General features: G+C 40.3%; 1 protein-coding gene across 2 annotated transcripts in view; it reads right to left on the bottom strand.

Annotated features, from left to right (window-relative positions):
- Positions 1–774: 774 nt before the first annotated feature.
- ABL2 (ABL proto-oncogene 2, non-receptor tyrosine kinase) overlaps positions 775–24,885 on the bottom strand; it is a 101,162-nt gene continuing 77,051 nt past the window's right edge. For both annotated transcript variants that reach the window (XM_024758796.1, XM_024758797.1), the window contains 10 exons: positions 23,028–23,323; positions 19,709–19,981; positions 18,543–18,627; positions 17,322–17,499; positions 16,521–16,705; positions 15,380–15,532; positions 14,408–14,497; positions 11,503–11,676; positions 10,458–10,691; positions 775–10,167 (listed from right to left, as the gene is read on the bottom strand). In XM_024758796.1, the coding sequence (XP_024614564.1) occupies positions 9,011–10,167; positions 10,458–10,691; positions 11,503–11,676; positions 14,408–14,497; positions 15,380–15,532; positions 16,521–16,705; positions 17,322–17,499; positions 18,543–18,627; positions 19,709–19,981; positions 23,028–23,323 (2,825 nt within the window). In that variant the 3' untranslated portion in view covers positions 775–9,010. The remainder of the gene's footprint in view (positions 10,168–10,457; positions 10,692–11,502; positions 11,677–14,407; positions 14,498–15,379; positions 15,533–16,520; positions 16,706–17,321; positions 17,500–18,542; positions 18,628–19,708; positions 19,982–23,027; positions 23,324–24,885) is intronic.

Below are 24,885 nucleotides of genomic sequence, written 5' to 3'. Positions count from 1 at the left end.
GTCAGTTACGGTTACCAGGAAAAGCACAGTAAACAATTGTGAGGTTGTTATTTAAATTTACATCCTCACCTTCTCCACTGATAAGTTTCTAGTTTCATCCTCTTCTTGGTAGAGCAAGGGAGACACCCTTACAAATGGAGATTTCCCTCAACTGTAAATCTCTCTTACAAAAGGGTAACTTAGTTACTCAGGTTTCACCTGTGTCTGCAGTTCCTTAAAGATAACCAGCTTAAAATAACCCTTATGCCAAAGAGGCATATTTTGGGGTGGCAAATTCTGCTCCCCTACAACAGCCATTCTGATTAGACCGTATGTGTGCATCGCTTGAGTATATCCTACTCATCCTGAATTAAAATGTTACTTCTAAAAGCAATGAGTCATTCATTTTTTTTTAAATTGAAGACCAAGTCAAACAAGACTAGAATGTTCCCTGTGAGGTTCTACACTTACTCCATTAATGCTGCTTTGGCTCAAAACATTTTTACAACTTATTTGAAACTGTCCTCAGAATGAACTTTGAGAGAATTAAGCCTCATTTTACAGTCACCTCATGTTGGATGGACAGACCCACACACACATCACCCACCTTATGTATCAGCTGGGCTCCAGATGATGCCTTTGGCCATTTCCAAAACTGTAATCCATCAAAGGGTGAGTAGCCACCCCCATAGAGGACCATTCTAAAGAATATGCCAGAGGGATGCTTGCTAAAATCAGCTTCTTTACCTTACAGATATCTATTTTATGTAGAGAGAGAAAGAAATTATGCTTAGATTACCCATCAGTTAAAATTATAGGAGAAACACTCCAATCACAAGCCCACGTTGCCAATAAAATATTGCAACCTTTATTTAAAATAAAACACAAGTTGGCAAGCCTTGTGAGACAACAGGCAGACAGCATTCCCCTTTCAAGGGCCTCATTATTTACATCAAGTTTAACACTGTTAGCAGTTCACAGTCAGACAACAGGGTGAAAGTATTAAATTAGAAAAACAAAACACCTGAAAATATATTACAATAACAATTAAGAACAAATACCTGACAACACTGGTAGTGTGACCCATGATTGATGTGTTTTCAATTAAATCCCATATTGTCTCACTGTGTCCCCTTAGCAATGCACACAGGGGTAGGCCCTCCAGACTTCCCCCTCTGTGCACCCACCACACATACACCTGCAGAGCGTGACCTTTGGTATAAATATTAAACAAGTTTTAAAGAATCTGAATCATACGTTTTAAGGACAAACTTCCATCAACCACCTTGAAATGTTCAAACTTATTTTTGCCAAGCAAGCACAAAACTGGGGTTTCTCCACTGATAGTCATGACAGAATCAGACTGCAAAGAAGGAAAAGCGTGGGGTCTACCCAGGAGACAGGGGGTTCTGAGCATGCATTAACAGCTCAGTCGGCCTGTTCACGGCAAACACACTAACCAGGGCACAGCTTTCATTCACCACAGGGAAAGATCTGATTAACTCCTCTCTCCCCTCCTTTCTTAGTGAGCACAACAACAGTGTATGTACGTAATGTGGACTCAATCGCATGTACCCTCTACACAGATCTGAGATATGAGGGTTTTCAAACATACGCCCTAAAGAACTGTTAAGATGAGTACCTCATTGTTCCTTCTAGCTGCTGAATACTCATTTCTCTGAAGGACAATCAGCCTAGTCAGGGTGATTTCTCAAGACCTCAGCAAATTTCCCTCATGAGGAAGTCCCAAGAAGAGTGGCCACAGTGAAAACTGGTTTGTCAAAATGGAGGAAGGCTGGTTATCTGGCCCTCATCTACCGGAAACATCTGCCTCTTGGCATCCTTGCCACTTACAACATATGGTACGGTACTTCAGAATTGTACAGAATTTGGATTCTCCACCAATGACCCTAAAGCACTGCAGGATCCTGCAGTACCTTCCGAATCAAGAATAAATTTATGTGGCATATCTGTGTTATTGTTGTTAGAACTGCTGAAGACTAATTGCATTTATATGTGAAAATTTTACTAACCAAAAGTCCCATTCTGTAACTAAAGTTCATTACATGATTTAAAACTCCTGAGGCTCAGAAGCAAATCTAAGCAAGCTCCAACCATACAAACCCTTGGTATTTCCTTTCTTAAAGCCTGCTGGCATTTGACAGTCCACCTCCACCGTGTTTTAAAGAGTTAAGTAGAATGATCCAAGACCTCAAGCCCTGTGCGTATAGCTCAGCAGCTTGGAATGACATGCAGGATCCGGAAACTTGCTGCTTCGAGTACAATGATGAACGAAGAATCTCAAAGAACGGATATAGTCGGTGTGCACGTGTGTGGGGCCCGGCCTTTCAACGTACAAGGAGACGTCCCTTCCCTTAGATGGTCTGCAGGTTTGAAGATCTGCTCACACGCCATCTGTGACCTCAGGCTGAGGTAACAGGGCCTTGCTACTGTGTTCAGGTCACAGAGCAATGGAGAGGGTAAAGGATATAATTTTTCTAGGAGAGGTAAACAATTTCAAACTCATAATTGTACATAGTGCACTTGGAGGGTGGGAAGGGTCCAGTTAGAGCGTCCTCCCCCCAGCTCACCAAGGGGAAGGAGAGAAGTGCAGCAATTTACCAAATCAGCACCCCATGTGGAGAGAACATCTCACTGACGGGGGCTTTGAGCCACTGCTACCAAAAAGTTCACTTCCACCAGTTTTAGTCTGATATCTGTGCAACATCAACCTAGCTGACAATCTTTTCTTCTGCAAAACACATGAAACCCATCTTTGAAGGCACAATCCTCTAGGAATGATCTCTACCACTCCAAGTCAGCCCAGAATCAAGATGACCTGCCCAGGCCTTCTCACCCGGAGAGAAACATTGGATCTTCTTACCCTGATTATCACAGGGTGGAATCTTCCCTAATTTCCTGTCCTTTGGATCTAGGATATTGAGTCAGAAGTGAAGGAAATATCATCTTGCACACTTGTTATCTCAAGATACAATAGAACATATACACCTCAGGTGGGTGGCATGAAAACCAGCAGCCCCAGAGCAGGAACTCATCTTTCGGGACATTGCAGTAAACTTCACAAAAGACAGGCTGGAGCTAAGACAGTCACTTGGGTAGATGCTCTGGAGCAGGGTGCAGCTCATTCCGCAGCCCTGAAATCTACCCCCCACCCCCGCCAAGTCATACAGGAGGGCGGAGGATGGCAGTTGAAGTTCTGGCTGTAACAGAGCTGCAACAAAGCAGGTAACAGTAATTGTTACTCCAGGCACTGTTAGCTTGCCAAAAAAAGCTAGCCTTGTATTATATTTTTAAAAGTCTGATAGCTGGAAAACTGGAACTCTATCCTGACTGTTAAGAGTGGGACAAGTTTCAGAACCAGCCCAAGGCCTCTCCTCTCTGACCAGTGAGGCCTACAGCAATTTCCCTGTGTTGTCACGTGGAAGGTACAGGCAACCTTAGGGCTGCCTTTCCCTATTTCTCCCCTGCTCCCACATATCCCAGACTGAAGCAGGAATTTACAAAAGAACTGAGCTACTGGCTTGACAGAAGCTAAGACAGAGATATAGATAGCTGAAGTCCATCAATACATACGAAGAAACTCATATCCAGAGAAACTTACCTAAAGATGACTGGTCATAACAGATGCTTGGAGCACAGAGATGGCCCCCAAATCCAGGTAGAACAAGTTAATGTAAGCAAGATGAAACCCCAAAATCATCAAGAATAAAAATGTAGACAACCCTGTCAGCTCAACATGGACTCCTGTGGGAGCATAGCTTGATAGTAACGATGACATTGGTAGCAAAAATGGAAGGGAGTGGGAGAGGTCAGAATGCAGTAGAGCTACAAACTCAGATGTGGCCACCGAAGCAATTTACTCTTTTTTTAAATAATTTAATAGGTGAGTTATGTTCAGCTACTCCTCTTAGGGGGAAAAAAAAAAAAACTAAACAGGGATGATGAATATCAAGCTCATCTACATCTGGTAGGAAATCCCAGAAAAGTAATTCCCAAAGTGCACTGGTTCTACAGCCATCCCATCTCTGCCCCCACCCCACCCCCCAAAAAAACAACAAAACTATGCAGGACATAGGTTAAAAAAGACACTGTCAACATGAACAGGTAACGAGTCTGCTCCCACATTTAGGGTACTAAATGGCTGAGCATGTGCTGGACAAACGTTCAAGGATGAGAGGGCCACACTCTTCTTGAATCAAGGTCCCTAGAAGAGCTTCTTTGTTCTGGAGTGAGTACATGTTACTATTTTTTAAAGATTAAACCAGAAAGTTGGTCCCTAGTTTTCTGAAGTTATTCAGCACTGAGCTACAATTTTAACAAGACACTTACTAAACCTGCACATATTCATTTAGCAGTTTCATATTTATAAATGTGATAAATTACAGAGCTGATTGTTCATATATCTGCATTTTCAGGTCCCCCACAGGCAAAAGCTTGTAAGTCAATCAACATCTAATTAACTGTTTTAACTTCTCAATAGACATTAATAATACAACTTTATAGTTATATTACACTTGATACTTTTCTCAAAGTGCTTTCATATACATTACCTCATAGTTATCAAAATGATATGGAACAATAAAGTTTGCTATTTTTTTAAGAAAAAGGAATGTAGGACTAGGTTTTTTAAAACTTAAGTTGTTATTTCTTTATTACAAAGTGCAGATTGCTGTGTCGCTGAGGTCTGTCCAAAAGAATGACCCCATATAATTTTTTAAATTACCGAGTTCTACTGAATGCCTGCTTTGCTAGTGTTGCCGTTACTCAACATTCAAGTCCCTTAAGGTCAGGGAATGCCAGGAACGTGTGCTTTAGAAAGTGTGCAGCACTGTGCAGACTGATTGTCTGAGCCTTTTTTTTTTTTTTTGCAGTGTCTCACAAGGCAACAGGAATGGTGGAAAGACCCCACAATGAGAAAGTGAATAAGACCCAACTCTAGCCTTGGCTCTGCCACTAATTAACTGCTCTGAGAATATGGGCAAGTAACTTAACCATCCTCTCTTCCAATTTCTTAAGCTGTAAAAAAAACAAAAGAGTTGGGGTATTGCTAGTGTTCACACAGTGCTGGGTGTCTGAAACACCTGGAGAGATTCTTGGAAAACACACTGGCTGAGACCCAACCCCACGGGGAATTCTTGATCTGGGGTAAGGCCGACGCATCAGGTTTTTTGTTGTTTTTCTTTTTTTAAACCCCAGGAAATTTTGTTGCACATCCTTGGCTAAGACTCACTGGAATAAGCGTTAATAATAATAGTAGTAGTAGTTAACATTTATGGAGTACTCATTACATGCCAGGCACTCAAGCTAACTATCCTACACACATTATCTCATTTAATCCTTACAACAACCCTGAGGTAGTTACTATTATTATCCCTGTTTTCCAATGAGGAAACTAAGGCCCAGGAAGGTTAAGTGACTTGCCTTCTAGACTAGCTTTAGAGTCTAAACTCTTAACCACTATCTAAACTGTATCCTTGAAGCTCAAAATCTCCATGATTTTGTTAAATAAATATGGGTGGTGCCTTAGGAAAGTCAGCATTTTATTAACTGGGCACTATTTTACTAGCTAACTTGCAACTGAATTGTAAGAAAATTCTAACTTAAACCCCATAATTCAGCTGAGAAAGGGTCTCCACTATAAGAACCTCAATGTCATCTGGAGAAACACTGAATAAATTTCTCAGGGCCAATTTTTTTTAAGGCTATATCTCTGAAAATCATGATGGAGATCTGTAGGAAAATATACACATTTTTACACAAAGCCTTTTAAGAAAATACTTCACGTAAAGCACAATCAAGATGTATTCTAAACACTGCATTTTAAGGTAGTAAATCTAAACTGAAATCATATTATCTGTGCATGAAAAGACTGAAGGTGTGGTAACCCGAAAGGTATACAATACGTATAAGCACTTTAGAAAGTTTTCAACACCTTGTAGAAGGGCTTTTGCTATCTGCTTTGTTTTCAAACTAGATAGAATTAAACTACATTTTTAGTTTCTAAAAGCAGTTTTCTCTGCTTTGAATTCAAACTTTTAAATTTACCTATGGTTATTTAAAAAATCTGGTCCTTTTCAAGTAGATAATGGAAAAAACCTAAGTTACACTTTTATAGTAAGTTGACAGTGCCTCTTTAACCTGAACCCTGAGCCCTCAACTCCTGAAGTTACACAGTTAAAGCATCACGTGGCTGGGTGTGCTACAACAGTCAATGCTACTCTTGACAGTGATGAGAAAAAGATCCATTCTATTCATGAACTTACTGAGCACCTACTGCGGACGAGGCAGAGCCAGGTGCGGCACCTGAGAAAGACCCAGCCCCCACCCTCAAAGACTGTTCTTCGATGAGAAAACCAGGGAGCTTAAATACACTCAGTAGTGTTCCTCCAAGGCTTATTTTCAGAGCACTCAAGGAAAGATCCCTTGCTTTAAAAAAAAAAAAAAAAAAAATCCCCTGAAAAACAATTAGAATCCCTCAAGTTGCATCCACAATGACAGGGATAAACTTAAAAAGCAGCATAACAATATTCCAAAGTTTTAGCTTTCCCTGCCCCACCCTTAAAAGGCTAATTGCTAAAACGATTTCAAGTTTATGGAAATATATGATGAAGGAGAGTGGCAAAGAAGAAGGTAGTAGGACTGCTGGTTTTTAAATCCAAGTTAAAGGGAACTCTTCCAACCATTACAAGGAGATTAGCCAGATCACTAGTTGCCTGTGCTCCACCTGTAGGTAACAGACAGACAGGGATCACCCAACTCCTGAAAGGAATGCCCGGTATTGTCTCCTCCCTTCTTATCCTTCTCTTGGCCTGGGACTCCTCTGGAACACCCGCGGTAAGAATCAGTTCCTTTCTTTCTAATGAAAACTAAATTTCCTCCTTGGTCAAAGATGCCAAACTCTATCCAAAATGTTTTTCCCCCCTTAGTATTCTAGCCCAATTAGTATAATCTCAGCAGTTTTAAATTTCATTATCTGCTGCTGAGCAAAGAAGAGAATGAAAAAGTTGTATTCATATATAACAATACTGCACTGAAGAGCTTTCCAGAGAGGCTCTCAAAGGGATAACTATACACTTATTTGCAAAACACCCTTGATAACATGTATCATTACCTCCATTTAATAGATTAAGAGACGGGGCTATGGCCTGACAGTGGATCGATGACAGAGCCAGGAAGAAAACTCACTGTTCATCAATGTTGATTTAATAGATTAAGAGACGGGGCTATGGCCTGACAGTGGATCGATGACAGAGCCAGGAAGAAAACTCACTGTTCATCAATGTTGATTTAATAGATTAAGAGACGGGGCTATGGCCTGACAGTGGATCGATGACAGAGCCAGGAAGAAAACTCACTGTTCATCAATGTTGAATTCCTATCTTCCTAAGTTAATATTCCTTTGGGAGGAAAAAATAATGTATTTTTTTTATATTGCGTTCTCCTTGGAGGCAGGAATGGAGAGGGCATAAAGTTTTAAGAAGAGAATGAAGTGGTCACTGGAATTAGACCTGATGTCGAAAGTATTAATAATATCTAACCAATTAGACTTGGTTCTAAATTAAGAAGCGATCCTAATTAACTTCCATAACAATAACTGAATAGGGAAGGAAAAGGAATCATTAGGTTTCTGGGATCTAATTGGTGTCCCCCGAAAATAACTTGCTCCTTCAACTATGCATTCTTAAAATAGAGGTGAAATGATAAAATAAATATCAAAGAATATTCCCAATATGATCTTCACAAACAAGCACAACAATTGGCAGGGGGAGTATGTGAGAGGAGAAAAACATGTGAGAATAATTTAGGGTGATTCATTTGAAACTGTAGAGTGAGAGAATGCTTCTCCCTATTCTCCACCTAGATTGGGTCTAAGGTGATAAGGGAGGGAGGGGAAACAGCCATTAGGACCAAGCCAGCTTCTCCACTCAGTCACAGACCTCTAGGCTGACCACCGGATTTCAAGAAGACACCCTTTCCCTGGCATTTTAGTTGATAAAGAAACATACAGCTGCTCAAGTCCTTTGCCGGTATGTCAGTATGCAGGGGCACTGTAACAGAAAAGGATTCCCCTGTGAGACCTGTACATGACCATTGTTTTCAATAATGTTCAGTGGTGGTTAATGCCCTGAATGCTGCCAGGAATAAAGGAAGACAGCCTGCCCAGCAAGGGGGAGAAGAAAATTACCAAAGAGACTCCTATGCCTATGGTTCACAAGATAGGCACCAACAAGCAGAAAGCCAATCCTGATCCATCTGGAAACAATATATTAGCCTGGGAGAAGTGGCTTCTGCTAAGTAATGTAAGAGGTTTCAATCTCCCTAAATATACTTCCTAGCATTCTTTACCTCCTGTACCAATTAATACACCAATGGAAAACAGGACAGAAGCATACTGACAGAACCACATTTCCCAGTGTTGCATCTAGCCATCTGATCTGCAGTTCTTACTGCAGCAGTGACCTGTGGAAGCGAGGCTAACAGTAGCTTCCAACAGCCTTGAACAAAACTTCTCTTGGCACATTCCCAGCTTTCTTCTGTCCCACCCAATAAGTTAGATGAGTTGGAGCATAATCACCATTAGTACCTACTGGGGCCCCAAGTCAATTCCCTTCTGTGTGGTGCAGAATGAGTGCCACAGCCAACGCACTGTCTGGGCACAGTCCCTGCGGCCCTGCTGGAGCAGCCCTAACCAGCTCACATCACTCCAGGTAAGAACGGGCTGGATTTGGTTCTTCACGGCACGACATATGCATGTTCCCTGATGTCCCAGTGCAGCTTCCAATCCGGTCCACAACTGCCCTGCCCCCATCTATTTTCCCTCTCCTATGGTTTTTGCTTTTTGTTATTTTTGAGATGAACCTGTAAACGTGAGAACTCAGAGATCTGAGGTACTTCACAGAAACACACTCAAGTATCAGTCTTCCACTTTTTGAAACGAGAACACAGGAAAACAAGTCCCTTTTCCTCTCCCCTCAGAAATGTGTGCATCTTCCCACCCGGCTAACGGTGGCTACCTCTGCACCACATCACTGATTTCCTGTACACATGACAGTAAGTTGTTAAGGACAGGGTTTGCCCCGGGCACACCAGCAGCTGCAGAAGACACCTGCAGCTCCTGCAGGCTGAGTTCCAGTTTGCTCACAGCCTCGCGGAAGGCAAATTTGTTGCGAGTTTGGGGGATGCAGTCCACATAGCCTGAGCAGTAGTCGAGCAGCTGGTGTCCAGTGTCCACCAGCTGGCTGTTGGGCACAGGTTCCGTGATTGCACTGGACAGTAGGTCAGCACATTCCAGCAGGGCCTCCTTACTGATTTTGTCAGCTGAGATTTTCTCAGCCACCTGTCTGGTTTTTCTCAGAGCCACTTTAGTACCTGCTGTGCCATTGGCCATTTTCGCTGGCGAGATGGAAGATGTGGGCAGAGGCACTTGAGGTGGAGGCATTACAGGCCTCCCAGCTTTCCCACTGATGGGCACTGCCCCTGGAGCCGCCTTCTTCCCTCCCTCCTGTGTTTCTGACATGGGCTCTTCCGTGGAGTCTGAGCACACGGCCGGATGCTGCAGTAGTCTCACCCCTGGCGGCGGGGGTGGGGCACACTTTGGTTTTACCCGGCGGGGTCGGTCCTTGTCTCCAGAGGAAGTGACCTGATGCTCAGACAAGAGCTTGAACTTATTCCCCTGAGAGTCTGTGCCAATAAGCTGCACGTCAGCTGGAGTGTGCTTCAGAGTGGGTGAGATAAGGACTGGCACTTTGTGGTTGTGAGTGGTCGGGAGGACTGCCGCAGCCTTGGCTGGGGCAGCCCAGCCTGTCTGCTCGCCATCCTCTGGGACTCCAGCCATGCCAAGTCGTGCCCCACCATTCCTCTCTCTGCTCTTGGGGGCAGCTGCCACTCCAGCCACTCCCAGCCCTGGAGAGTCCTTCTCTGTAATGGCTGGATCCCCAGAGGGGGTTCTGAGAGGAAGAGCGGTGGCTCCTCTGGGCAAAAGTTTGGCTTTTGGTCTCTCCCTGGTCGGAGCGGCACCTTCCTCTGATTTTTTGGGAAGCATGTCATTGGCCCTATCCACATTCTCTTCTGGCTGAGAAGAGGTGGACACTGTCCTTTCCAGCTGGAGTTTGGACCTCTGGCAGTTCCTGGGAAGGGTCATTGCCATCCTATCCTGCTCTGGAAGCCCTGAGGACATGGAAGATGTAGAGTTTGACCTTGGAAAAGGCTTGGAAGTGTCATCACTGGCTGTGGGTTTACCTGCTCGTAAGCCCAGTGTCTTTTTGATTAAGCGTGGTGTGAAGAAGCCTGTGATGCCAGACCACCCACCCCCAGCAGCTCACTGTCGTCATTACAGAGGTTCCTCTGTGCAAAGCTACCCCCATAGCACTTGGGTGGCACCAGATTCGCCTCTTGCTGGGCAGCAGTAAAAGAGAACCCATCAGCATGCTGTAGAGAAGCAACAGATGAGAAGTTACCCGTGAGTTCATATTTCTTGTGGGGCTGATTCTCCATTTCTCGGAAGGAGCTGCTGCGTTTGGGGGGTGTGGGAGCATTTCTCTTTTTCATGAAGGAACTGAAGAAGCCTCCCTTCCTATCTCTGGTGAAGCATGTCTCTTTGGCATCTTCCAAGAGGCTGCTGGGGGACTTGTCTCTTTGCTTTCGAGGCAGTGCTGGGGACCCACTGGGGGCCTGTGCACTTCTAATGAAGCCTGATAAAAAACGGCCAATCAGTAATGTGAAAAATAAGAAGTGACTCATTTGAGTTACTAAGGCTGAACTGTAAGAGTGCTGTTGGCATCTATTAAATGTCAAGTGTTAGCAGGACTCAGAGGAAACTAATAAATACATTATCATTTCACGCTATTGTTCCAAATGCAATATGGGATATAAACGGAAAGAAATAATCCGCTGGTTTTTACCTCGGCATTCAACTTTTCTCTAGAAACTACAGCACAACCTGGCTTCATCTATCAGACTCAATGAAGAAATTTTTGCCGGAACTGTAAAGACAGTAACTATTTGGGAATCAGGAGTTTAGGAAATGGAGTGGGAGGCAGAGTTGTATGCTGGACGGACAGATCAGGACTACTAACACTGGCAATGCAGAGCCGAGGACTAGAGTGGTAAATAAAACAGAAGCCAGCCACACTTCCCTCAGGGAAGATGGGCAGGAAAGTGGAAATAAAAGCATCATACCCCAAGGCTCTTTAAAAAAGGCAGTTTTGGGCTTCCCTGGTGGCGCAGTGGTTGAGAGTCTTCCGCCTGCTGATGCAGGGGACACGGGTTCGTGCCCCGGTCCGGGAAGATCCCACATGCCGCAGAGCGGCTGGGCCTGTGAGCCATGGCCACTGAGCCTGCGCGTCCAGAGCCTGTGCTCCGCAACGGGAAAGGCCACAGCAGGGAGAGGCCCGCGTACTGCAAACAAAACAAAACAAAACAAAACAAAACAAAACAAAACAAAACAAAACAAAACAAAAAAAAAGGCAGTTTGACTCTACCTGCCTAGGGACTCATTCATACCTGGTGCTGAACTGGAAGCAGAATTTTCTGTGGCATCTTGTGGCCCTTCAATATTCTCCTTGTTCTCCCCCTGTTTCTTCAGCGTCCGGGTCTTAGAAGGAAGTATAGGTAATCGGGGCAGATATGGAACAACAGATGAGGAGGAGGCAGCTCTCCCAAGCTCCTCGGCTACCTCTGTGAGGAAGGCAAGGGGAATGATAAAAAGAACAATTTCATGACCAAAAAATGGGAGTTTCTCTTTTCAGAAAGGCATACAACTGAGAAGAACTGAAGAATGGAGTATAAAATATGTAAGTGGAATCACACACTATGTACTTTTTGTGTCTGGCTTCTTTTGCTCGGCATTCTATCTGTAGATTCATCCCTGTAGATTCATCATTCATACTGCATGTGGCAGGGGTTTTTCTTGTTGCTGTGTAGTGTTCAAATGCATGAATACACCAAATTTCATCCATTCTCTTCTTCATGAATATTTGTTTCTAGTTTTTGGCTATTATGAATATAGTGCTAGGGACATCCTATTGTACTATGTGTCTTTGGCTTCAGTGTTATGCACGTCTGCTGGGTATAGGAGCAGGTAGGTCACAGGGAGCACACAAATTCAGCTTTGCTGGGTCTTGCCAAACCTCCCCAAACTGGCTGGACCAATCTACATCCCCACTAACTTGTATGAAGGTTCTGGTTACCATGCATGCTTACCAAAGTTTGATGTTAGTTTTTTTTGTTTGATTTTAATTTTAGCCATTCTGGGATAGATGTGTAGTGGCCATCTCACTGTTTTATTTTGTACTTCTCTGATGATGGGTGATTTTGTGTGCTCATTGGTCATCTGGATATCCTTGTTTACTAAGCGCTTATTCAGAGGTTGAACAAAGCAAATGGATGTTTGCACATATTTTTATTTTCAGGTTGCGCCTTGCATAAAAAGGAAGGTAGATACAATCCATTCCATTTCATGCCAGTGAAGCAAATGAGGCTCCTGAAAATGTGTTCACCCCATTAGTAAGCCTCAGCTGATTAAAAGCAGTCATGGGTTTTGCAGCTTTTACTAATAAGGCAGACATACTTTGCTATTCATTCCTGAACAAAAATGAAGTATGGATCAATTAAATTGTGAATTTTTGTAATTAATTTACAACTTTTTTTGGTAATTATTTTTCAAAACTAACCCCCCACAAGCGTGGGTACATGGCACATAACCCAAGCCATGCCAATGAGATTCCTTTCTTACAGAGCAGCTGCGAGACAGACATGAGGATGCTGACAACTGTGTTCTATGCCACCTGGAGGATGAGATTAACGTAGAAACAAACGTAAAGAAATATTGGGTGGGTGAAGGTGTGGGAAGGAAAGAGAAGAGGGAAGGAGACCTGAAGCTATTTGAGTCCATAGCTTCAAGTGACCCTGAAGTTAGCGCCATCCCTGCTTTTCCATGGTTTGGTTATGAGGCAATAAATCCTCCTCTTGTTGCTTAAGAAAAGTTTGAGCTAAGTTTCTTTCACTTACAACTAATATACATCCTTTTAAGGTAAGAACTGTGTCTTATCTCTATGTCCTCAGACCTAGTATAGTGCTTACCACAGATTAAATACTTAATAAAATGTGGGTTAAATAATGTTAAATTTTTTGCTTAGCAATTTTTAATTGAAGTTAGCTTTGAAAATTGATACGGTTGCTTTTCTAAAAGAATATAACATTTTCAAGAGAAGCAGAAATATTTAGCTAAGGATTCAACAGAAGTTAAACGTTTACACAGAAGCACCCAATTCTATGACCAATATTTACGACTTCTACCACTTTGACTGCATAGGATATAAAGCAACAGAAGAAAGAAGACTGCTGTGATAGGCAGCTGCTCAATCTTGCCCAAAGGGCAAGCTGTGCCCTCCCCAAGCTGCGGAAGTTCCATACATTAAAGGACGAAGATGAAAATACTTTTCATTAAACTTTGGTGTTGTACTTCCTCCTTTCTTCTTACCTAGACATGATAAATCACTAAGGGAAGCAGACAAAATCAACTTAGCTGATTTCCTCTTCTAACATTTTTAACTTGAACTTAAACAGTAAGTTCTCTGTTCAATTATGAAGGAAAAGAAAAATTTGAAAAGTATGTATACAATTCTGGAACTACACCAAAATGTCTAACAGGCAAGTATAACTAAGAATTGTTTGTTTTTAGCTCTCTAGGAAGTCTCCCTCTCTTTATAACAAGTTATTGTTTCACTTTTGCAGATAATTTTAAAGAGACATTATACACAGAAGTAGAAAACTTCCTGTAAGTGTCCATATACTTGTTTGTTTTTTAGATAAGAAAAAGATTCTCACTATTCATAGCTTAACATTCTCATTCTAAACTTTCTGTGTCAATATATTTAAGAATATCATTTTAACTACTCAATTACATGGATATAATAATTGGCACACTAAATATTTAGATTGTTCTTAATTTTTCAGTATTATAAACTAGACTCTGATGTAACATCCTTACAGCTAAATCTTTGTTCATACTCTTAATTATTTCCTTAAGATCTATTTCCAGAAATGGAATTTCTGGATATTGCTTTTATGACTTGGTTCTGTCTTTATAGGTGTGGTTTAGAGAGTTGAAATATTTTTCATTCTCATTTTTTCCTCTTCTTTCCTGCATTGTGTTAATGCTTAACCACTGAACTTGAACTTATACTCTTCCTGAAAAGACTAAATTAATTTCTGATTAATATGAGCTAGAGACACAAATATACATCTTAAAATAGAAAAAAAAAGCAAAACAATAATAATAAAGGCCAAGAATTCAGTATCTTGAAATGGAGTCCCAAATTATAAGAATCTATGATTTTTGAAATGTTTTTATCATCCCCAGCACTCAGAACTAGCCACCACTGACAGTAAATCACCAGATTCTCACCTTCAGAAATGCTGGAGTCATGGAACATGGTTTCAAAAGCTTGATGTGTTTCAGCAAAAGAGGGCCTGTCGGCAGGGCTCCACTTCCAGCCTATGTAACAAAAGAAGAACAGTATTAAAAGCTTCTTGCAGGAATTAAATATTCAGGGGCACCCTGATGGTGAGTTCCATGCATTAGGACACATGCTTGTTAAAGCAGAGTTACAGCAAGTTCACAATGATAGTGAGGCAGCTGTTTCTTAGTTCCAGACTCAGAGGTGTGATGAACCCACTTCCTAGGGCCAATCCTTCTATGTAGCCTCAGCTCCTATTCCCTCTACTATAGGGATGCAGAAGGGTGGGGAGATGGTTTAGAAAATGACACGTTTTCTTCCACTGGAAAAATGAAAAGTAGTAAAACCTGTCTTTAAACTCACTCTTATAAATAATCAGTTGTACACATTCAGAAACATAACAGTATATCAAAGGCGGAGCTTGGAATTCACAGTTGACAACGACAGGGCAGTAGGCAACAACAATGCTCAATGGGAAAATAACAAGACATATTCATACACACTGCAGTTTAATTCACTACTCACCTTCCTACTTTCTCATCTTTAAGAAGTCAGATGCTTTTATTCATCACAGAAGTCAATTTCATGCATTCTCCATAGTCTTTAACAATCATTTTATGTAGCTGAAAGCAGCCCTCTCCTATCTAATCTCCAAACCCAATTTCTTATTATCCTATTATATATGCAAATGTTTGTGGAAAATTGGGTGAATATTTGGGCCACAGAGAATGACTCTTCGGATTCCAGTAAGACTCACTGGTAGAGCATACGATATCCCAACAGGCTGATCATTGACTAACTTTATGTCATGAGGCTGGACACAACCTTACAACACTGAGAGGAAAAATGTTTTGAATTTTGTTAATCATCCTGAATTGTTCACTTAAACCTTCAAAATTAAAATATGCAAAAATACTCACATGCTCTCATAAGTTCATACACCTTAGGGGGACATCCTTCAGGCTGTTCCATTCGATATCCTTTTTCCAGTAGATCATAGACCTGAGACAGGTCAATACCTGGATATGGTGACATTCCATATGTAGCAATTTCCCACAAGAGCACCCCAAAAGCTGCAAAAGGGATGAAAAAAAGAGCTTTATATTTCTTCTGATTTATTATTTGTTTTATACCATTAGGTAACTTCTCTTTCAAATTGTGGGTAACATTCACACTATTACAACATTAGTATACTCTTATAATTCTTACAACATGACTTGTTCTTCGAAGATATCTTCCACAGGAACACTTCACTGAAGGAACACTTCACTTTAAAGACAGTTTTCTTTAAATTTCCCAATTTTTATTTGGATTTCCTTTACTTCAATGAGGTAAAATAAACCATGACCATACAAGAAGTCTGGGGCATAAGCAAACTATTCTTAGAGCAATTTATGATCTATTTAATGAATTCACAATTTTTAAGTCAGCTAATACTAGAGGAATAATATAAAAATGGACTCATTTAAAATCAGATAAAATTCGCATGTGAAAAAAGAATTTGCTTGATTTTCTCACAGGTTATTCCTGAGTTTGAGATTTCTGGTAAAATATGACCTAGAATCCTCAACTATTTCTACTGGCCCACAATCGAAACTTCTAGACTTGTTCTTTCCCCCAAGTCTCTACTAAATCGTATTTCTTTTCAGGGCAGTAGAAACAAGATCAGTTACAAGGACAAATTCTAGATGAAACTTCATCATGCCTTCCTTGAAAAGAGGTTGCTACTCTGTGTCACAGTGCTCTAGAAACAAGCAATAAAGCCTAATGTGGAAAACAGGGAGCTTCACAGAGAGGATCATTAGAACTTCAGTGCAATATAATACCTAGACTGTGAGTGCTCTGAAGGCAGGGACTTTTTTTACCTTTTTCTTTACAACTTCTTTCTACAGTAAGCGCCTCGCAGATAGTACATATTTAATAAATGCTTGCTGAATGACTGAAGAAGGATGGGTGTAAAGGCAAAGGATACTGATCATATAAAAGAGAACCTCTAAAGAATTAAGCATTTACTTATAAAGAAAATGACAAAACACAGAAAAACATCCCTTCCAACCTTACCCCAGACGTCAGATTTAATTGAGAAGGTATTGTAGGCAAGACTCTCTGGTGCTGTCCATTTAATAGGAAATTTGGCTCCAGCATGAGCAGTATAGGTGTCTCCAGTCATCAATCTACTCAAGCCAAAGTCAGCCACTTTTACCACATGGTTTTCTCCCACCAGGCAGTTACGAGCTGCAAGATCTCTGTGGGAAAGAGAAGCCAAATGTGATTCCAATCAGATGGTTCTGGAAAATGGTCATGAATGCTCTGTTATCGGTTCTTTGTGCTACAAGCAGAGTTGATAAGTAACTGTTGACAGATACAGTGTTTTATGAAAATCGCTGACATGGTAGAAAGCCACTAATTATACATCACTTGTAGAGTACTCATCAAGAGGCGGTTATGTGATGCCACAACAAAGCAGGCTTCAGAAAACGGGTTCCTATTTGTAAGTACAGTGGGATAGGTTTCAGAGGTGAGTAACAGATGCTCTTCTACAAGGTTTCAAGTTCTTTACTAAGACAGAAAGCTATTTTTAAACTTAAGCCGCTAGATGGAGCAAAAAGATCTTGGATATAGTCTTGGGCAAAATAAACAGCTTTCTGTTCTGAGAACAGCAAAGGCCCCGCATTAATACTTTAATCAGAATACACAGTAGGTTTATAAGAAATGACATTACAATGGTCCCTGTGAAAGAGAAAATTACTTTCCTGAGTTATCTGAAAATTTCTGGGAAGGTTCTCATATTCTTTCCTTTATTTGCATGTCAGGCAAGGCAGCTTCATGGTTAATCATAGGCGATAATCAGGTTTTACACACCTATGGATGAAATTCTTCTTCTCTAAATACTCCATTGCAGAAGAGATCTGAGTGGCCATGTAAAGCAGTACAACTGCAGTCACCTCTTCTCGGTTGCATTCTCGGAGATAATCAAGCAAGTTCCCATAAGGCATGTATTCAGTCACAATGTAAAATGGTGGCTCCAAAGTACATACACCTGATAGTTCAAATAGAGCTTGCTTTATTAGTATATATTCAAACACTCCAAACCACTTTGGCAAGAAAAATGGACAATTTTTAAAGTCTAGTTCAGCAGTAGTCTTTTCCTTTCTTGCCATGTCATTCTCTAAAAATAATGCAGCAAAGTTAAGAAGCTGGCTGATTGGAAGTCTACTTCCATTGATATCACACTCTGGAAATTCACATGCATTTTGAGTATATGCCTGTTTGAGCAAAAGCAGTTACTTGTATTAATTCCATAAGGGGTCAGGACTACTGATACTTCTAGAGTTCTGTACATGCCCACAATTCCCATCCTCAACTGCATGCTAACAATGTTTATCTAAAAGTAATAGCAATTGTGCATATGTTGAAGGCTGTGTGAGTCCAGACTGTAATAATGCTTTTTAAAAAGATTATAACTGTTTCCATAGTTAAGGATTTCACTAATACATGGAGGACTCCTTGTAAAAAACCAGAAGAAACTACTTCCTTTGGGATTGTTTGGTACGATGAACACCCGAAGAAACTGGCCCTATTTTTAAAAGTCAATGGTTTCAGTCAAAGGTTTCTCTGTGATCTGAATAGGTGAGAAGCCAATCTATCACAGCACAGCACTTTCTGCTTGTAAAGGTAAACTGATGGGTGGTCACAATTTTTCATCTTAGTCCTTTGCTTAATTCCTCTTTATGACTATGATAAAAGAAGGACTTTAATCATAGACCTTTGCTTAATGCCTGTTTATTTTGCAAAAAACTTTGGGACAGTTTTTGGTTTAGTATCATTTTGAATGATTCTGAACTTTAGTCTGGGGCAATTACCATAAGCTGGGCAGTTTTATACATTGCAATCAATCCAGGTCACTGTTTGTTGGGTAATTTTTAAACACAGAGACTGCTGATTAAAACAACAACCATTTATTGAAATAGATTTGTACTAGGAGCTTCCACCATGGTGATTCAAAAGGAGGATTTGGAGGTAACAGGGTATGGGGGGACAAGTATCTTTGAAGAAACCTATGGTTCAGGCAAGCGTCCTCACCTAGTAGTTGTACCAGATTAGGATGCTTGATTTCCTTCATCACTGCAGCTTCTTTTAGGAATTCCTCCACCTCCATAGTATCTTCCTGGAAAGGGGGGAAGATAAGAAAGAAAAAGAGGAAAGGGACAAGCCCCATCTTAATCATTTGAGTCAACTCACAATCCTAAAACTTCAGCTTTAAAAGGTGGTATCTTTTGAATATTTTAGCACTTACTTCAAGAAATTTTATCACAAAATAATATGCTCTATACAAGTCCAATTAAGAAAATGTCTCCTTGAATTTATGCAGTATTTGAAACTGGAGTAAAATTTAGTAGTGTGAGTAAAATTCAGCAATCATGTCCTATCACAAGTGAAACACAAAAGACTTGGATAGATAACTCAGTTCTCTGCTAGTTTACTTCCCTAGATACCTCAAGCCTCTGAAAGAGGAGACAACAGTTGGCTGTTTACACATTTATCTTCCTGACAAATTCCTTAAGGAGCAAAGCATATCTGCAAGGCTGTACATACTGTTTCACACTCAGAACAAGCACTTAATAAGTGCTTGCAAAAGAACTGACTACTACTCATAGGTGAAGAGCAGTCCTTTCGAGTGACATGCCAGAGCTACTGAGGCATATGAGAAATCTTCAGAGAATGGAATGAGTGACAAAACTTGTAATTCGATACCAGGATGCTTAAAGGAGAAAGAGGGTGGCATCAGGAAAAAGATTTCTGTGAATATGAAGAACAAGAAAAAGTGATCTAATCTCATGGAGATGGGAGGAGCAAGCAGCAGGGAGATAAAGGACAGAACAAGAAAAGACAGTGCCCATGATTCTCCAACAATGCATGAAGAATTCTGTCCGGCAGGGGTTGTTCTGAGGAAGGAAAGCAGCTGCTTTGCTTTTACAAGTAATAATGTGCTTCTAACCTCCCACCAAGATCTACATGAACAGCCTCCAGAGACAAACCTTCCCCACATGTGGATTTCACTGCATTTCAGTGAATAATCTGCCCCTGCATTGTCAGCAACGGCACCAGGGTTAATCATCACAATTTGCTGATGTGCTTGGCACCAGTGGGTGGAAAGCATTCCAAAGCTAAAGAAGGGCAAGCTGATATTTCCAAGTGATTCAGCACAAAAGAAAAAGATGCCTGAAAACTAATTCTCAGCAACCCACCTTCAATGTTTTCACAGCAACCGTAAGGCTATATTTCTTCCAGACGCCAACGTAAACCTCTCCATACTGACCACCCCCAAGTTTGTGCTTCATGGTAATATCTGTTCGTTCCATTTCCCATTTGTCATGGATAGGGGACACACCGTAGACTGTAGGCTTATTACACTTGGGTGCTGGGTAGTGTAGTGTTGTTACCAGTCCATCAGCCACTGTGGAGTGATGGTGAACAAGCTCGGCCAAGGTGCTAAAGCGGCTCTCAGCAGTTACATAAACCTGGTGAGGAGAGTGGAGAAAAGCTAAACCAACTTAAAAGAGGTCATTATTTCACTGGTCTTAAGATATGAAAATAAGCAGCACTATTCACAATAGCCAAGACATGGAAACAACCTAAATGTCCATTGACAGATGAATGCATAAAGAAAATGTGGTACCTATATGCAATGGAATACTATTTGGCCATAAAAAAGAACGAAATAATGCCATTTCTAACAACATGGATGCGACTAGAGATTATCATACTAAGTGAAGTAGGTCAGAAAGAGAAAGACAAATACCGTATGATATCACTTATATGTGGAATCTAAAATATGACATAAATGAACTTATTTCTGAAATAGAAACAGAATCACGGACATAGAGAACAGACTGGGGGTTGCCAAGTGGAGGGGACTGGGGGAGGGATGGAGTGGGAGGTTGAGGTTAGCAGATGTAAGATTTATATATAGAATGGATAAACAACAAGGTCCTATTGTATAGCACAGGGAACTATATTCAATATCTTATGATAAAACATAATGGAAAAGAATATAAAAAAAGAATGTCGATATATATATAACTGAATCACTTTGCTGTACAGCAGAAATTAACACAACATTATATACCAATTATACTTCAGTTTAAAAAATACTGATTAATAAAATATGAAAATAAGGAATTATCTTATTGAGGTAAATGGAAGAATTAAACCATGATGGCAGGGAGAAACAGAACTTCAGTTTCATCTCATTTAAACCACTCTTCCTATGGTTCCTAAAGTAGCTCTAGTCTTGAGGGGGAAAAGCTTCCAAAATCTCTCTCTGGATCATCAAGATCACTGGTCTTCAAATATTTTTATGCAAAAAGACTACGGAACCCAAATATATAAGATAAAGGAAGAGAAATGCCGATTAAAGTAGGTAAGAGGGGACTGGCTTCCTGTAAAAATTTATGAAATACCACCTCAGAATCTTGCACAGAACATAATTTGAAAAACACTGATTTCAGTTTTTTTGGTAGGGAGAGGGTATTCAAATATCTTATAATTTTTATTTAAGATGTGCTTTTGAGTGTCTAGGCCGTTTTACAAAAAGCCACAATTTTATTTCAGAGAGTTGTTAACAAAATAGTAGTTAATTTGTGATAAGCAGTAAGAAGTATAAAGTAAGATAGCACTCTTTGGGCCTTACCTCCCAAGGGAGCTTGCTTATTTTTAAAAAAAGAAATTTCTAGTGTATACAGAAGAGTATACAATTAATAAATGGAGAATTGATGATTTCTATAAAGTGAACTCACCCATGTAAACATCTCCCACATGGAGCATCATAATATTACCAGCACCCAGACGCCTCCCTCGTGCCCTCCCAGCTATTTACCCCTGCAAATGTAACCACTCTGCTGACTTCTAACACCTTAGGTTAGCTTTGCCTGCTTGTGAACTATACCTATACAAATGGAATCACACAATAAGTACTGTTTTGTGCCTGCTTTCTTTCACTCAACTTCTTTTTTGTGATATAATTCATATATAACACCATAAAATTCATGATTTCAAGTGTACAATACAGCATTTTTCAATATATTCACTGGTTGTCCAACCACTACCACTATCTAATTCCCGAACATTTTCATCACCCTACAAAAGAACCCCATACCCATTAGCAGTCATTCCCACTCCCCTCATCCCCATGCCTTGGCAATCACTAACCCCTTCTGCTCAGCTTTATGTGTATGAGATTCATCTATGACAGGGGTCAGCAAACTTTTCTAGAGGACCAGATTGTAAATATTTTAGGCTTGTGGCCATAGCGTCTCTGTCATTACTCAAATCTGCCGTAATATTGAGAAAGCAGCCATAGACAATACATAAACAAATGGGTGTATCTGTATTCCAATAAAATTTTATTTACAAAAGTAGGCAGCTGGTGGGTCACAGTTTTTCCTGAGAGTGTGTGTAGCAGTACTATGTTAATTTTGTTGTTGTACGAGATTCCATTTTATGAATATACCACAATGTATTGATTCATTCTACTGTGGTTAGACAGTTGGGTGTTTCTAGTTTCTGACTACTATAAATAATGCTGCTGTGAACATTCTTGTACATGTCTTCTGTACACATATGCACTCATTTCTATTGGGTATACAACCAGAAGTAGATCTGTTGAGTCTCTCTTATATCATCACTTATCTGATTCTATTTGGTTTCATCAAGAAAAAATATGTCTGTAAGGTGATGCAAAAGAGAAAGAAAATTAATAATTTACTATCTCCTACTTTTTACCAGCCATTATGTTTTATGGAAATTATCTTACTGAATCCTCACAAGAATCCAATAATATGGGATGGGAAACTGAGGCTTAAGTAAGGTCACAACGTTAATAAATGATGGAGTTACCCAGCAAACCAGATCTGCTTGCTTTAAAGCCTGTGTGCTTTTCCCGTACTATGCATATCACAAAGAGAGAAAGAGTGGAAGAAACAATTCAATCTAAATTTACTGTTCAACAGAAGAACTGACGTAAGTCTATACTTTACCATTTATAAAGTAAAACAGTTCCATTCTAATATGGCCATTTCTATACGGTTGGTCTTTCTAACATATAAACTGCTAAATGACTGATTGAAATATTTATATTAACATACATTAATGATCAACATCAGTCTCAGAAGCCTAAATTCTTACTCGGTAAACTTTCTGGTAGAGATCATTATAATTTTCATAGATACAAGGCTTAATTTATAAATTCTACATAATGTACTGGATGCATATATGCATACTTATATACTGATGATGAGAACAGTTAACTTATACAGCTGTTTTCTTCATTCTTCACCTTCAAATCTAGCTCATCATTAAACTATTAACATAATACTGTTTTTAATTTCCATTACCATATTCTTTTGAAAAGAGTAAGCTCTCTCCCACATGCCAAACAGCTCAAACTCACATCAGTGATTAGTTTATTTCATATCAGACATAAAAACTATATTCTTTAGTCGTTCTGAATATTGTTTCTAAACAGCAGCCAGTCCACACCTAGAGGTGGCTGCCGGCCAGTCTTACCTTGCCATCTGTGGTGGTATTGATCCTGTAGTGATACACACGCCCCTCATACCTGAGCGAGATTGACAGCTGCCCAGGGCTGCTCTCACTTTCTCGCACCAGGAAGCTGCCATTGATTAGACTGCTGAGTAGATACTCTGCTGCACTGCGAGACACAGGTCCATGGTACCAGGAGTGTTTCTCCAGGCTGTTTACTGGGGTGATGTAGTTGCTTGGCACCCAGCCTTGGCCATTCTTAGAGCGAACTTCACTCCACTCACCATTCTGGTTGTAACCAAGGACTCGTAGCTTTTCACCTGGCCAGGAGGTCATCACAGAATGAAAGAAAAGATGTTAAGACTACCTCAAATGGAAGCAGTCTGTCAAACTTAAAACTCACTGAAAAATGAATCAAGAACTTTTAAACCAACAAAATTTTTAAAAATAATGAAAACTTGGCTGTCACCGTAGCCTGATTGATATCTTTAGCTCGTAGCTTAAACAAAAGCAGCATAGTTAAGAGATGGTTTTCTGACATTACCTACAGAGTTTTAAAGGTTTTTAACCAGAAACTCCATGTATGCAACTAAGGTAGCATACAAAGATAAAAAGGTTATTCAAATGTCTGGAAAATGACACAGTCTCACTCTTCAAAAAAATGAAATTAATTTTTTCCTCAAAACAGTCTGTCAGGGAATGTATCTTATATATGGTTCAGTGTTAACCACAATCAAGGATTAGGGATAAGACATGTAAAATACAAAGTTACTTCTAAATTTCAGTTGGCACAAAGGCTACAAAAACCATCAATGTAAAAAAAACAAAGAACAAAAAGGAACCGACCACAGAGCTTTCAGCAACATTTTCAGAAAGAAAAGTACTTGGAGGTGGAGGTGGGCAGTGAGGACTCCCAAAGCACAATCTTTTCCAGGACTCAAGTTTTAAAACAATTTCCCAATTTCCCTCCCATTCCCAATGATGAATTAATCACCCCTATCTGCTCCTCTCAAATTAGTGTGCAGCAAAGGGAAGCTGAGTCTGAAGTTGGAACCCAAGACATGAGTTACTCGGAGTTATCTTTGCTATCAACTTCAATGTCTTTGATCTAATAAACCTGTGAACATCAACTTTAGACTCCCCAAACATACACCCTGCCCCTGTACTTGCAGCACAGGCAAAACAGGGAAGGTGAAAGAGGTATCATTAGTGACAAATGATAACTTAAAGAATCCTTATAAGGCCTTAGGCTCCCATATCTGAGAGATGCAAGCTTTCCTATAGAGTTCCAGAGCAATCAAAAGCATATGGCTCAGTAATTATCAGGCAACGGCTGTTGAGGAAAAACTCAAAATTACTATTCTGTCAGCCATCTAACTTTTTTCAGCAGTCTACAGAAATGTTTGTCATAGGATAACTTTCTATTAGCCCCTACCACCTCACCCAAGACCCTGGGATGTGAGACATTTCAATGAGAAAAAACATGAGTATATGCATGTACACATGCACACACATACAAAAAATATATATACGTATAGGTATATAGTAGTGTATGTGCATGTGGTGGTGGAAATGCATGTGTACTAATAAATACTCCCCAACCATATCTGCAGAGGGAAAAAAAATCTTACTGCTGCCAGAAAAGCTAAATAAGACTTGTCAGTCTGTAGTTTTTCTCCACTACTCTAAGAGAATGAGAATTAAAGACTAAGTTCTTTACCAAGTACATTACTGTTGCTTCCTTACAAAGAACTGATAATCACATGTCATCATAATCAGGATACAGTCAAACTCCCTAGGTTTTTGGTTGTTTTTCTCTTTTTAGCAGTTAGGAGGAGAATTTTCCACTCTGGAAGTTTTGAATACCATGGAAATTGACAAT

The sequence above is a fragment of the Neophocaena asiaeorientalis genome, unplaced genomic scaffold (assembly GCF_003031525.2).
Source record: "Neophocaena asiaeorientalis asiaeorientalis breed wild unplaced genomic scaffold, Neophocaena_asiaeorientalis_V1.1 scaffold182, whole genome shotgun sequence".
NCBI classification, from domain to species: domain Eukaryota; kingdom Metazoa; phylum Chordata; class Mammalia; order Artiodactyla; family Phocoenidae; genus Neophocaena; species Neophocaena asiaeorientalis.
The sequence above is the reverse complement of the archived record's forward strand: the minus strand, read 5'-3'. Positions and strand labels throughout refer to the sequence as shown.